Source organism: Rana temporaria, chromosome 2, assembly GCF_905171775.1.
Source record: "Rana temporaria chromosome 2, aRanTem1.1, whole genome shotgun sequence".
In the NCBI taxonomy this organism is placed as follows: Eukaryota; Metazoa; Chordata; class Amphibia; order Anura; family Ranidae; genus Rana; species Rana temporaria.
In genome coordinates, this window is record NC_053490.1 from 535,111,985 (window position 1) to 535,127,704 (window position 15,720).

Here is a 15,720-nt window from a genome sequence, read left to right on the forward strand (position 1 = left end):
AGACATCCTAAAATGTACCATAAGGGGATACATAATACTGTATGAGTGGAAGGGACTCGGGAAGTGCTAAATGTCCGTGGGTTAGGAACTATTGGTGAATATGAAAAAAAAAAGAAAAGATTGGACATTCATATTTTGTTAAAAACAGACAAAAGTATTGCATATCTCAGCCAGGATGATAGGAAGTAAACAGATATTAGAAGACCAGGGTGACTAAAAAAAGACCTGTATGCGTTGAGCAGATTATTTGTCTTTTTTCTCTTGAACTGAAGTGGGATGATCCAATCCCAGTGCCAGCCACAAGACCACCCTCCTCTCCATACGCTGATCGGTTCTCACTGGTGGTGGATTCATTGGGGGTGGGTTGTCCATATCCGACCTCCATGACACTTAAAGGAAGGTCTTCTTTATCCTCTTTGCAATCCATCTGTAAATAAACACAATGGAAGATCAGGTGATTGTGCGGGATAAAACTATAAACCACTCAAGGGGGAGCCAAGGTCCTATTATTCTAGCAATTCCCCCGATTTCCACACCCTTGTTCTTCAATTAAAAATCATTATTTTTTAACAGCTTTAGAGCTTACAATCCAGCATTCTCTGGCAGTATAAATTTATTTGACATATGTTTTATTGATTTTTCAAAGGTTTGGTACAATGAGGGGGGAGCACACAAAAATTATACGTTGTTTTACATCTGAGCTATCAAGTAAGCCACGTTAAATTAAACAAAAAGAAAAGAAATATACATGCTGTCAATGAAACAGAAGATAGAGGTTAATGATGGTGTTCTGCCGATAAAGGTCCCCCCGGCGGATAATGACCCCTCTGTACTGCGCAGGCGCAGTGCTTGCGCAGTACGAACCACAACGGAGCTGCCGAAAATAGCCGAAGATGCAGAGCTGAGAGTCAGCTGTACACGGCGCCTGCTCAATTACGACGACGTTGTGCCAGGCGCTGCAGCACGCTCCCGATGCTTGTGCAACTCTGCAAGGGGAGGGTGTATTACTGTTATATCGTGTAAGGGGCGGATGGCTACAGAAGAGGTTGAATTTTAAATTGATGGGCAGAGCTGATAACTTGGGGGTGGTTTAAAACATTTATTTCTTCATTTTATCAATATTCGACAATATCTGCATTGCAACACATACCCATACATACATATGCATATATATCTTATATAGATAATGAATATAAAAACAATATATAAGAATATAAGAAAAGCAACATTTAAGTGATTCCAATCATAAAAATAATTAGCCTAATTTGAAAAATAGGGATTTTATAATCATCCACTACATTAGCAATAAAGTACACGTCTTTGCGGGGCGTGTTTAAACAAATGAAGGGCGGGTTTTGCAATGTTGATGGGCGGGTTTGCACGACCTATTTAACTAACTAACACAATGAATTTATCACCCCCAAGTTATCAGCTCTGCCCATCAATTTAAAATGTGGCCTCTTCTGTAGCCATCTAGCCCTTACACAATATAGCAGTAATACACCCGCCCTTGTCCACCCCTTACACGATATAACAGTAATACACCAGCCCCTTGTCCACCCCTTAGACAATATAACAGTAATATACCCACCCCTTGTCCACCCCTTACACAATATAACAGTAATATACCCACCCCTTGTCCACCCCTTACACAATATAATAGTAATATACCCACCCCTTGTCCACCCCTTACACAATATAACAGTAATATACCTGCCCCTTGTCCGCCCCTTACACGATATAACAGTAATACACCAGCCCCTTGTCCACCCCTTAAACGATATAACAGTAATATACCCACCCCTTGTACAACCCTTACACGATATAACAGTAAAATACCCACCCCTTGTCCACCCTTTACACGATATAACAGTAATACACCTGCCCCTTGTCTGCCCCTTACACGATATAACAGTAATACACCCGGCCCTTGTCTACCCCTAAACGATATATCAGTAATATACCCACCCCTTGTACACCCCTTACACGATATAACAGTAATATACCCACCCCATGTCCGCCCCTTACACGATATAACAGTAATACACCCACCCCTTACACGATATAACAGTAATACACCCGCCCCTTACACGATATAACAGTAATATACCCACTCTTGTCCGCCCCTTACACGATCTAACAATAATACACCCACCCCTTGTCCGCCCCTTAAATGATATAACAGTAATACACCCGCCCCTTGTCCACCCCTTACACGACATAACAGTAATATACCCGCCCCTTGTCCGCCCCTTACACGACATAACAGTAATATACCCGCCCCTTGTACGATATAACAGTAATACACCCACCCCTTACACAATATAACAGTAATACACCTGCCCCTTGTCCGCCCCTTACACGATATAATAGTAATACACCCACCCCTTACACAATATAACAGTAATACACCTGCCCCTTGTCCGCCCCTTACACGATATAATAGTAATACACCTGCCCCTTACACGATATAACAGTAATACACCCACCCTTTGTCCGCCCCTTACACAATATAACAGTAATACCATACCTCTCAACAGTCACGGATTGTGCGGGATTTTCCCGCGATTTGAAGTAAATCCTGCAGTTCCGCAATCAGGGCTAAATTCCCGCAGCACAGTGCCAGAACAAGTGAGTTCCGACACTGGGCTCCACTCAGTGGGAGTATCCTCACTGCAGCCAGTAAGAATTTCTGCCAGCAGGATATGTCAGCTTCTCTCTCCCCCCTCAAACTTCTCTTTCCCCTCAAACTTCTGTACAGACACTGGTTGCCAGGACCGCCGGCGTCCTGGCAACTGATGACTCGATTTGCGGGTTTCGCACTGTGGAGGAAGCTACCTCTGATCAGAGCGGCTCTCTCTCCCAGCTCCGCCCCCGACTCCTGGCTCTGAGCTGCAAATGTAAGGTAAGAGCGGGGCTGGGACAAAGGCTAGAAAGGTTCTGCGGAGGTAGTGTTTACATGTGAGAAGGAGGGGGGGGGGGGTCACATGGTAGCCAGTCTAAAGCACATCGGGCTGTGCTTCCTATAACACCCCCATTCAGTGTTGCCAACCTACCAAATTGAAATTTACTGACACGACACCCAAAATTTACTGGCACAGCCAAATTTTTACTTGCATATTCAAAAGTTAAAAAATTACAGTTTGTGCAAATTTCAGTATTTAGGCTACAAACAAGTTACAATATGCAATTAGCAAAGCGATTTAAGGTAGATATTAAGGCAAAAACGTATTTCTTATTTTATTTTCGATATAGAAAGGCCCGGAGCAGAAACCAAAAGAATGCAGTGAGCGGAGGGCCGGACATGACAGGGTTAACAGGGACACAGTGTAAAGTTAGGAAGGAGGGGATTGGTAAAGAGGGCAGTGGGGAGGGGAAGAGAGTTATTAAATAGAATCTGCCCCTCCCCTGGGATAACACAGCGTGGGGAAAGTTCCCACCCACCCTCCCCTGTTTTTGTTGTGGTTTTGTGATTGGTTTCAGGTGGTTTGGCTGGTGTTGTGCTTTTCCTTTTTCTTTATGCAGGTGGCGCTGAGAATGCAGGCGTGGCAGTGGTGGATGTTGGTTCTTTGCAGGGGAAGGAAGATACCTCAAAGAAGGAGTTCAGAACCTATCGGTGGTATGGGTCCTGAGGGTGGTAGTTTCAGTTAACCAAAGTGTAGCTGGAATATTATGTTAATGGGGGCACTGCGGTCAGTGGTTGTCTCTGAGCCAGCTTGTCGGCTTGAGGCCTACGATCAGAGGGTAAAGTACTGCAGTGCCAGATGTTACAAGATGGAGGTTGGAGGTTCCTGCAAAGACCAGCGCTAGGATACTGATGGAGATTGTTTCCGAGAAAATGTTATGTGTTAATTTAAAGTTGTGTAGCGCCCCCTTACTTTCAGTATGGGCACTACGCTAAAGTTAGTGGGGAATAGGAGAGTTACTTTGCTCCTATTCACAATTTATTTAAATTGGGACTTCTGTCATTCCAGAAATGTCCACTGGGTCAGTCTGTGCTCCAGGGATGCGGTACAATCCCTGGCCAGCAGTTGGCACCAGAGGGATTCTGGCAGAGAAAGTTTTCCCCAGCAGCCAATTAGAGAAGTTTCTTCCTCGCAAGGCATGCTGGGGAAGGGTATATCTGTGACAGGTGTCATGTGTTCTAAAATCTTTGCAGGGTCCCCGTTCCAAGTGCGGCATCCACCTTCAGGGTGCGCGCAACCATGGACCCCGCCAGCGAGGCCCGCCAGGCCAGAATTTCAGGCTACACAAACCCTCATCCGGAGGTAAAAGGGGACCCCAGTGACTTACTGGGTTCCCGGTTCTATTGAGAGGATCCCAGGCTGGGTGCCGTTGGGGGGTCGGCTTGAGGAGAACCCGGAGGCAGGTTGTCCAATAAGGCTTGAAGGAACCTATTGGGGATCTGGTGACTGGAATGCTGACAGGTACGTTTGCTGTCACCTGGTGACCTATGCTAAAAATCCACTGGGAGGATTCGCTCTGTTCATCCATTTAGCTCACTTAAAGTAATTGGCCTGTGGCAGAGGCCCTAGAGCCAGGTCTGTGAGAGAGATCTGTTCCTCCCAGCAAATCCTAAGTGACACTTTGGCTGCCAGGCTTGTGAGAGGGGTCTGTCCGGGGGCGCTTCACCCACTCCAGCTTAGAGTGGCGACGAGTTATAATTTGACACTATATTGAGCATGGAATGTTCAATTAATATCCAGGCCTGATACTGCAAGGTTCTTCTTTCTTCATCAACCTGCTCTTCCCACTTAATGTTGATGTTGGCCGTTTTTGGCCTGGAAATAAAGCATTGGAAAAACCTTTATTCACTGTCTGGACATTCGCTCACTGTTTTGGCTCACTGCTATCACCCCTAGACATATTGCAGGGTAACTTAATACGCCGATCCCAAAAACAATCAGCGGCTCCTTCGGGGGTAGCGCTACAGTTGAATATTTTAAAATAAAGGAGGCTGCTACGTCCTAATTTTACTCCAAATAAGGTGGTGGTCTCGTTATTCAAGTTAAAGCGGAGTTCCACCCAAAAGTGGAACTTCTGCTTAATCCACTCCTCACCCCCTTACATGCCACATTTGGCATGTAATTTTTTTGGGGGGAGGAGTGGGGGCTTCAGGAGGAGTGGGACTTCCTGTCCCACTTCCTCCTTCCGCCGAGGGGCTGCTAAGGCGATACGTCATATTGCCTTTTGGCAGCCCCTCCCTGTAGGCGATAGCCTGGGACACGTGACAGGTCCCAGGCTATCGCCTGTCCAATCGGATGGCACAGCGCCGCTCGCGCATGCGCAGTGGGTGCCCGGCCGTGAAGCCAAAAGCTGTCGTGGCCGGGTGCCCACACTTAGAATGAAGAGGGGGGAGAGGAGCAGAGCCCCGGCCGGCACGTCGCTGGAAGGTGGAGCAGGTGACTGTATGTTTATTAAAAGCCAGCAGGTACACTTTTTGTAGCTGCTGACTTTTAACCTCTTGACCACTGGGCACTTAAACCCCCTTCCTAACCAGACCAATTTTCAGCTTTCGGTGCTCTCACAATTTGAATGACAATAACTCAGTCATACTGCCCATCTGAAATTTTTGTCCTTTTTTTTCCACAAATAGAGCTTTCTTTTGGTGGTATTTGATCACCTCTGGTTTTTTTATTTTTTGCGCTATAAAAGAAAAAACACTGAAAATTCTGTAAAAATAAAAAAAAATCTTGTTTCTGTCATATTAGCAGATATTGCAGAGTATTGGGGGTATTGCAGAGTATTGGGGGTATTGCAGAGTATTGGTGGTATTGCAGAGTATTGGTGGTATTGCAGAGTATTGGTGGTATTGCAGAGTATGGGTGGTATTGCAGAGTATGGGGGTATTGCAGAGTATGGGTGGTATTGCAGAGTATGGGTGGTATTGCAGAGTATTGGGGGTATTGCAGAGTATTGGGGGTATTGCAGAGTATGGGGGGTATTGCAGAGTATTGGTGGTATTGCAGAGTATGGGTGGTATTGCAGAGTATGGGGGGTATTGCAGAGTATGGGTGGTATTGCAGAGTATGGGTGGTATTGCAGAGTATTGGGGGTATTGCAGAGTATTGGGGGTATTGCAGAGTATGGGGGGTATTGCAGAGTATTGGTGTTATTGCAGAGTATTGGTGTTATTGCAGAGTATTGCGCAGGGAGGGATGGCTGGATCTGTGACTGCATTTGTCACAGATCCAGCCCACAGCAGCTGCTGCTGCTGCTGCCACCCGCTCCCCCCCCTCTCCTCTCCTCTCACACTGTACCGATCGGTACAGAGAGGAGAGGGAGGAACCGGCGTCATGACATGACGCCGGTTTGTTTACAAGTGATCGCTCCGTCATTTGACGGAGCGATCACGTGGTAAACGGCCGATATCAGCGGCAATTTACCACGATCTGTGATGCGCCGGGTCTTCTAGACCCGGCGCTCACAGATGATTCCGGGAGCGCACCCCAGGGGGCGCGCGAGTGAATAACTCCACCGCGCTGTAGACGTCTTTTGTCTATGGCGCGGTGGGGAAGTGGTTAGTAAACATTAAAAATGACTGGAACACCCCTTTAAGGAATAAGGTGGAGTATAAGGATGGGTTTAGCAGCAATGGGGACATCTGTTATACATTTAAGTAAAAGAGTAGCTCAGGGACAGGAATCAAGAGGGCAAGAAATTAGAATGGGTGCACACACACATTAAATTGACTCTCACCGTGACACCGACAGCAGTGTGCAGCAGCACAGATGATGATGATGGGACCTTTACCACCATGTCACGTCCCCTGCTGCGTCACAGTGACCCTCTCCCTCTATGGCACTTGGTCCCTTCAGTCTACTACCAGCTTACATTCCTCCTGTCCTGCAGACCTGCACATGAGGCTCTGGCTGCTTCATTCCCTTGCACCATGCAGAGCTGTATCCTGGCCTAGGCCAACAAGGCCCAGGCCTAGGGCAGCACTTTGCAGGGGGGCAGCACGAAAAGAGTCCCCGCCGGCTTGCGCTACACTGTTAGGAAAATAAGTCTAGCGCCCCCATAAAGCAGCCGCGCTGCTTCTAGTATGCGGGCGGCCGGCATTCCGCAACTGTGGGGGGGGGGGGGGGGAGGCTTCCAATTTTGACTGTTTTCTCTACCTGGACCACAAACCTTCCTCACTGTGCTATATGTTTCTGCTGCACCATCTACTTTTACCATCCCTGTCCCATTGCGAAGATTTCCCTTCACTTCCTGCTCTATGGGCAACCATTGCCTCCCCCCCCCCCCCAGGCCCTCAGAACTAGTGTCCTCACTTGAAAATTTCAGGGCGGGTCTTAACCACTTAAAGACCGGACCAATATGCTGCTAAATGCCCAGAGGCATTTTTACCCACGTCTAGGCAGGGACGTACAGGTACGCCAATGTGCCTGTACGTGCCATTCTGCCAACGTAAATGTACATGCGGCGGTCCATAAGCGGTTAAACAACACAGGGTGTGGCTGTGACAGGAAGGGGGGTGCACAAGTTTAGTCAGGCCTAGGGCAGCACAAAACCTAAATACACATCTGGCACCATGACTTCATGTGACACAATGCCAGCACAGTCCGAACACACTGTAGCAGGCACTCGGATGGTCTTGGCCAAGCGTCAAACCCACAGCCATATTTTTTTTTTTTTTTTTTTTTTTTTTTTTTTATTTACACAACATACAAGGCTGGTCCACATGAACCACATCAATAACAATACAACAGCTGTAGTCAGTATACATGTGTATAAATTCAAGTGGCATCTCCTAAACATAGCAGTCTGCAACCGTGGCCCAGCCTCCCATATCTTTTCCGTTTTCTAAGAGCGAAATGAGTTAGGAAAAAGGAAGGAAAAATGCCGGAACTGCTCGGGTAGGCAGACCAGCAAAGTGAAAATATAAGGTTAGCTGGAAAAGCGGGGGTGAGGGAGGGGGTAGAGAAAAAGAAAAAAAGAGGGGGGGGGGGGTCTCGCGACCATGGACATCCAGTTACATCTGGCTTTCTACTTCCAGTGGCCGCCCCGGCCTCGCATTCAGGAGGGCTTCGGGGCAGGCACAGGAGAGTCAGTCTAATTGTGGGGTCTGATGTTCACCTCTGAGGGCCTGGCCCTCCTCTGAGTATTTGAACATTGTCCAGAGCTGCCACGTCTGAGAGTATTGTTCGTTTCTATCCTGTTTTGAAAGGACCAAATCTTCTAGCCAGCCAATCTCGTCCACCTTCCTCAGCCACATGGATACAGTCGGTGGGTGCGGTGACTTCCAGCACAATGGAACGCAGGCTTTAGCAGCGTCCAGCAAGTGTCTTACAATGGATTTTTTATAGATCCGCGCCGGGGTGTCCGTCGCGTGGAGCAAAAAGTATGCCGGATCATCCGGCACCCTTCGGTCCGTGAATTTTTGAGTGATTCGCCTGATTTCTTCCCAGTATGGCCTAATGCGTGGGCACGACAGCCATATTTTTTACTGGCAACCTTTTTCTTTTACTGGCGGTTGGCAACACTGACATGTACTGATAAGATAACAGAGGAGAGATCGGGGATCCTGTGTACATGTACTGATAAGATAACAGAGGAGAGATCAGGGATCCTGTGTACATGTACTGATAAGATAACAGAGGAGAGATCGGGGATCCTGTGTACATGTACTGATAAGATAACACAGAGGAGAGATCGGGGATCCTGTGTACATGTACAGATAAGATAACACAGAGGAGAGATAGGGGATCCTGTGTACATGTACTGATAAGATAACACAGAGGAGAGATCGGGGATCCTGTGTACATGTACTGATAAGATAACATAGAGGAGAGATCGGGGATCCTGTGTACATGTACTGATAAGATAACACAGAGGAGAGATCGGGGATCCTGTGTACATGTACTGATAAGATAACATAGAGGAGAGATCGGGGATCCTGTGTACATGTACTGATAAGATAACAGAGGAGAGATCAGGGATCCTGTGTACATGTACTGATAAGATAACAGAGGAGAGATCAGGGATCCTGTGTACATGTACTGATAAGATAACATAGAGGAGAGATCGGGGATCCTGTGTGCATGTACTGATAAGATAACAGAGGAGAGATCGGGGATCCTGTGTACATGTACTGATAAGATAACATAGAGGAGAGATCGGGGATCCTGTGTACATGTACTGATAAGATCACATAGAGGAGAGATCGGGGATCCTGTGTACATGTACTGATAAGATAACATAGAGGAGAGATCGGGGATCCTGTGTACATGTACTGATAAGATAACAGAGGAGAGATCGGGGATCCTGTGTACATGTACTGATAAGATAACAGAGGAGAGATCAGGGATCCTGTGTACATGTACTGATAAGATAACAGAGGAGAGATCGGGGATCCTGTGTACATGTACTGATAAGATAACATAGAGGAAAGATCGGGGATCCTGTGTACATGTACTGATAAGATAACACAGAGGAGAGATCGGGGATCCTGTGTACATGTACTGATAAGATAACATAGAGGAGAGATCGGGGATCCTGTGTACATGTACTGATAAGATAACAGAGGAGAGATCGGGGATCCTGTGTACATGTACTGATAAGATAACATAGAGGAGAGATCGGGGATCCTGTGTACATGTACTGATAAGATAACATAGAGGAGAGATCGGGGATCCTGTGTACATGTACTGATAAGATAACATAGAGGAGAGATCGGGGATCCTGTGTACATGTACTGATAAGATAACAGAGGAGAGATCGGGGATCCTGTGTACATGTACTGATAAGATAACAGAGGAGAGATCAGGGATCCTGTGTACATGTACTGATAAGATAACAGAGGAGAGATCGGGGATCCTGTGTACATGTACTGATAAGATAACATAGAGGAGAGATCGGGGATCCTGTGTACATGTACTGATAAGATAACATAGAGGAGAGATCGGGGATCCCGTGTACATGTACTGATAAGATAACAGAGGAGAGATCGGGGATCCTGTGTACATGTACTGATAAGATAACAGAGGAGAGATCGGGGATCCTGTGTACATGTACTGATAAGATAACATAGAGGAGAGATCGGGATCCTGTGTACATGTACTGATAAGATAACACAGAGGAGAGATCGGGGATCCTGTGTACATGTACTGATAGGATAACATGGAGGAGAGATCGGGGATCCTGTGTACATGTACTGATAAGATAACAGAGAAGAGATCGGGGATCCTGTGTACATGTACTGATAAGATAACAGAGAAGAGATCTGGGATCCTGTGTACATGTACTGATAAGATAACACAGAGGAGAGATCGGGGATCCTGTGTACATGTACTGATAAGATAACAGAGGAGAGATCGGGGATCCTGTGTACATGTACTGATAAGATAACATAGAGGAGAGATCGGGGATCCTGTGTACATGTACTGATAAGATAACATAGAGGAGAGATCGGGGATCCTGTGTACATGTACTGATAAGATAACACAGAGGAGAGATCGGGGATCCTGTGTACATGTACTGATAAGATAACACAGAGGAGAGATCGGGGATCCTGTGTACATGTACTGATAAGATAACAGAGGAGAGATCAGGGATCCTGTGTACATGTACTGATAAGATAACACAGAGGAGAGATCGGGGATCCTGTGTACATGTAATGATAGGATAACATGGAGGAGAGATCGGGGATCCTGTGTACATGTACTGATAAGATAACAGAGGAGAGATCAGGGATCCTGTGTACATGTACTGATAAGATAACAGAGGAGAGATCGGGGATCCTGTGTACATGTACTGATAAGATAACATAGAGGAGAGATCGGGGATCCTGTGTACATGTACTGATAAGATAAAATAGAGGAGAGATCGGGGATCCTGTGTACATGTACTGATAAGATAACATAGAGGAGAGATCGGGGATCCTGTGTACATGTACTGATAAGATAACATAGAGGAGAGATCGGGGATCCTGTGTACATGTACTGATAAGATAACACAGAGGAGAGATCGGGGATCCTGTGTACATGTACTGATAAGATAACAGAGGAGAGATCGGGGATCCTGTGTACATGTACTGATAAGATAACAGAGGAGAGATCAGGGATCCTGTGTACATGTACTGATAAGATAACATAGAGGAGAGATCGGGGATCCTGTGTACATGTACTGATAAGATAACATAGAGGAGAGATCGGGGATCCTGTGTACATGTACTAATAAGATAACAGAGGAGAGATCGGGGATCCTGTGTACATGTACTGATAAGATAACAGAGGAGAGATCGGGGATCCTGTGTACATGTACTGATAAGATAACATAGAGGAGAGATCGGGGATCCTGTGTACATGTACTGATAAGATAACACAGAGGAGAGATCGGGGATCCTGTGTACATGTACTGATAAGATAACACAGAGGAGAGATCGGGGATCCTGTGTACATGTACTGATAAGATAACACAGAGGAGAGATCGGGGATCCTGTGTACATGTACTGATAAGATAACACAGAGGAGAGATCGGGGATCCTGTGTACATGTACTGATAGGATAACATGGAGGAGAGATCGGGGATCCTGTGTACATGTACTGATAAGATAACAGAGAAGAGATCGGGGATCCTGTGTACATGTACTGATAAGATAACAGAGAAGAGATCGGGGATCCTGTGTACATGTACTGATAAGATAACACAGAGGAGAGATCGGGGATCCTGTGTACATGTACTGATAAGATAACAGAGGAGAGATCGGGGATCCTGTGTACATGTACTGATAAGATAACATAGAGGAGAGATCGGGGATCCTGTGTACATGTACTGATAAGATAACATAGAGGAGAGATCGGGGATCCTGTGTACATGTACTGATAAGATAACACAGAGGAGAGATCGGGGATCCTGTGTACATGTACTGATAAGATAACACAGAGGAGAGATCGGGGATCCTGTGTACATGTACTGATAAGATAACAGAGGAGAGATCAGGGATCCTGTGTACATGTACTGATAAGATAACACAGAGGAGAGATCGGGGATCCTGTGTACATGTACTGATAGGATAACATGGAGGAGAGATCGGGGATCCTGTGTACATGTACTGATAAGATAAAATAGAGGAGAGATCGGGGATCCTGTGTACATGTACTGATAAGATAACATAGAGGAGAGATCAGGGATCCTGTGTACATGTACTGATAAGATAACAGAGGAGAGATCGGGGATCCTGTGTACATGTACTGATAAGATAACACAGAGGAGAGATCGGGGATCCTGTGTACATGTACTGATAAGATAACAGAGGAGAGATCGGGGATCCTGTGTACATGTACTGATAAGATAACAGAGGAGAGATCGGGGATCCTGTGTACATGTACTGATAAGATAACAGAGGAGAGATCGGGGATCCTGTGTACATGTACTGATAAGATAACATAGAGGAGAGATCGGGGATCCTGTGTACATGTACTGATAAGATAACACAGAGGAGAGATCGGGGATCCTGTGTACATGTACAGATAAGATAACACAGAGGAGAGATAGGGGATCCTGTGTACATGTACTGATAAGATAACACAGAGGAGAGATCGGGGATCCTGTGTACATGTACTGATAAGATAACACAGAGGAGAGATCGGGGATCCTGTGTACATGTACTGATAAGATAACACAGAGGAGAGATCGGGGATCCTGTGTACATGTACTGATAAGATAACATAGAGGAGAGATCGGGGATCCTGTGTACATGTACTGATAAGATAACATAGAGGAGAGATCGGGGATCCTGTGTACATGTACTGATAAGATAACAGAGGAGAGATCGGGGATCCTGTGTACATGTACTGATAAGATAACAGAGGAGAGATCAGGGATCCTGTGTACATGTACTGATAAGATAACATAGAGGAGAGATCGGGGATCCTGTGTACATGTACTGATAAGATAACAGAGGAGAGATCGAGGATCCTGTGTACATGGACTGATGAGATAACATAGAGGAGAGATCGGGGATCCTGTGTACATGTACTGATAAGATAACACAGAGGAGAGATCGGGGATCCTGTGTACATGGACTGATGAGATAACATAGAGGAGAGATCGGGGATCCTGTGTACATGTACTGATAAGATAACATAGAGGAGAGATCGGGGATCCTGTGTACATGTACTGATAAGATAACACAGAGGAGAGATCGGGGATCCTGTGTACATGTACTGATAAGATAACATAGAGGAGAGATCGGGGATCCTGTGTACATGTACTGATAAGATAACACAGAGGAGAGATCGGGGATCCTGTGTACATGTACTGATAAGATAACACAGAGGAGAGATAGGGGATCCTGTGTACATGTACTGATAAGATAACACAGAGGAGAGATCGGGGATCCTGTGTACATGTACTGATAAGATAACATAGAGGAGAGATCGGGGATCCTGTGTACATGTACTGATAAGATAACATAGAGGAGAGATCGGGGATCCTGTGTACATGTACTGATAAGATAACAGAGGAGAGATCGGGGATCCTGTGTACATGTACTGATAAGATAACACAAAGGAGAGATCGGGGATCCTGTGTACATGTACTGATAAGATAACAGAGGAGAGATCGGGGATCCTGTGTACATGTACTGATAAGATAACAGAGGAGAGATCGGGTATCCTGTGTACATGTACTGATAAGATAACATAGAGAAGAGATCGGGGATCCTGTGTACATGTACTGATAAGATAACAGAGGAGAGATCGGGGATCCTGTGTACATGTACTGATAAGATAACATAGAGGAGAGATCGGGGATCCTGTGTACATGTACTGATAAGATAACAGAGGAGAGATCGGGTATCCTGTGTACATGTACTGATAAGATAACATAGAGAAGAGATCGGGGATCCTGTGTACATGTACTGATAAGATAACATAGAGGAGAGATCGGGGATCCTGTGTACATGTACTGATAAGATAACAGAGGAGAGATCGGGGATCCTGTGTACATGTACTGATAAGATAACAGAGGAGAGATCGGGGATCCTGTGTACATGTACTGATAAGATAACATAGAGGAGAGATCGGGGATCCTGTGTACATGTACTGATAAGATAACACAGAGGAGAGATCGGGGATCCTGTGTACATGTACTGATAAGATAACACAGAGGAGAGATCGGGGATCCTGTGTACATGTACTGATAAGATAACATAGAGGAGAGATCGGGGATCCTGTGTACATGTACTGATAAGATAACATAGAGGAGAGATCAGGGATCCTGTGTACATGTACTGATAAGATAACATAGAGGAGAGATCGGGGATCCTGTGTACATGTACTGATAAGATAACAGATGAGAGATCGAGGATCCTGTGTACATGTACTGATAAGATAACATAGAGGAGAGATCGGGGATCCTGTGTACATGTACTGATAAGATAACATAGAGGAGAGATCGGGGATCCTGTGTACATGTACTGATAAGATAACATAGAGGAGAGATCGGGGATCCTGTGTACATGTACTGATAAGATAACATAGAGGAGAGATCGGGGATCCTGTGTACATGTACTGATAAGATAACATAGAGGAGAGATCAGGGATCCTGTGTACATGTACTGATAAGATAACATAGAGGAGAGATCGGGGATCCTGTGTACATGTACTGATAAGATAACACAGAGGAGAGATCGGGGATCCTGTGTACATGTACTGATAAGATAACAAAGAGGAGAGATCGGGGATCCTGTGTACATGTACTGATAAGATAACACGGAGGAGAGATCGGGGATCTTGTGTACATGTACTGATAAGATAACATAGAGGAGAGATTGGGATCCTGTGTACATGTACTGATAAGATAACACAGAGGAGAGATCGGGGATCCTGTGTACATGTACTGATAAGATAACAGAGGAGAGATCGGGGATCCTGTGTACATGTACTGATAAGATAACACAGAGGAGAGATCGGGGATCCTGTGTACATGTACTGATAGGATAACATGGAGGAGAGATCGGGGATCCTGTGTACATGTACTGATAAGATAACATAGAGGAGAGATAGGGGATCCTGTGTACATGTACTGATAAGATAACACAGAGGAGAGATCGGGGATCCTGTGTACATGTACTGATAAGATAACATAGAGGAGAGATCGGGGATCCTGTGTACATGTACTGATAAGATAACATAGAGGAGAGATCGGGGATCCTGTGTACATGTACTGATAAGATAACACAGAGGAGAGATCGGGGATCCTGTGTACATGTACTGATAAGATAACATAGAGGAGAGATCGGGGATCCTGTGTACATGTACTGATAAGATAACAGAGGAGAGATCGGGGATCCTGTGTACATGTACTGATAAGATAACAGAGGAGAGATCGGGGATCCTGTGTACATGTACTGATAAGATAACATAGAGGAGAGATCGGGGATCCTGTGTACATGTACTGATAAGATAACACAGAGGAGAGATCGGGGATCCTGTGTACATGTACTGATAAGATAACACAGAGGAGAGATAGGGGATCCTGTGTACATGTACTGATAAGATAACACAGAGGAGAGATCGGGGATCCTGTGTACATGTACTGATAAGATAACATAGAGGAGAGATCGGGGATCCTGTGTACATGTACTGATAAGATAACATAGAGGAGAGATCGGGGATCCTGTGTACATGTACTGATAAGATAACACAGAGGAGAGATCGGGGATCCTGTGTACATGTACTGATAAGATAACATAGAGGAGAGATCGGGGATCCT

At 45.6% G+C, this 15,720-nt stretch overlaps 1 protein-coding gene across 3 annotated transcripts in view; it reads right to left on the minus strand.

Annotated features, from left to right (window-relative positions):
- Positions 1–15,720, minus strand: part of LOC120928088 (interferon-induced, double-stranded RNA-activated protein kinase-like) — a 187,146-nt gene that overhangs the window by 69,352 nt on the left and 102,074 nt on the right. For all 3 annotated transcript variants that reach the window (XM_040339182.1, XM_040339181.1, XM_040339183.1), the window contains exon 3: positions 226–427. In XM_040339182.1, coding sequence (XP_040195116.1) covers positions 226–427 — 202 coding nt within the window. The remainder of the gene's footprint in view (positions 1–225; positions 428–15,720) is intronic.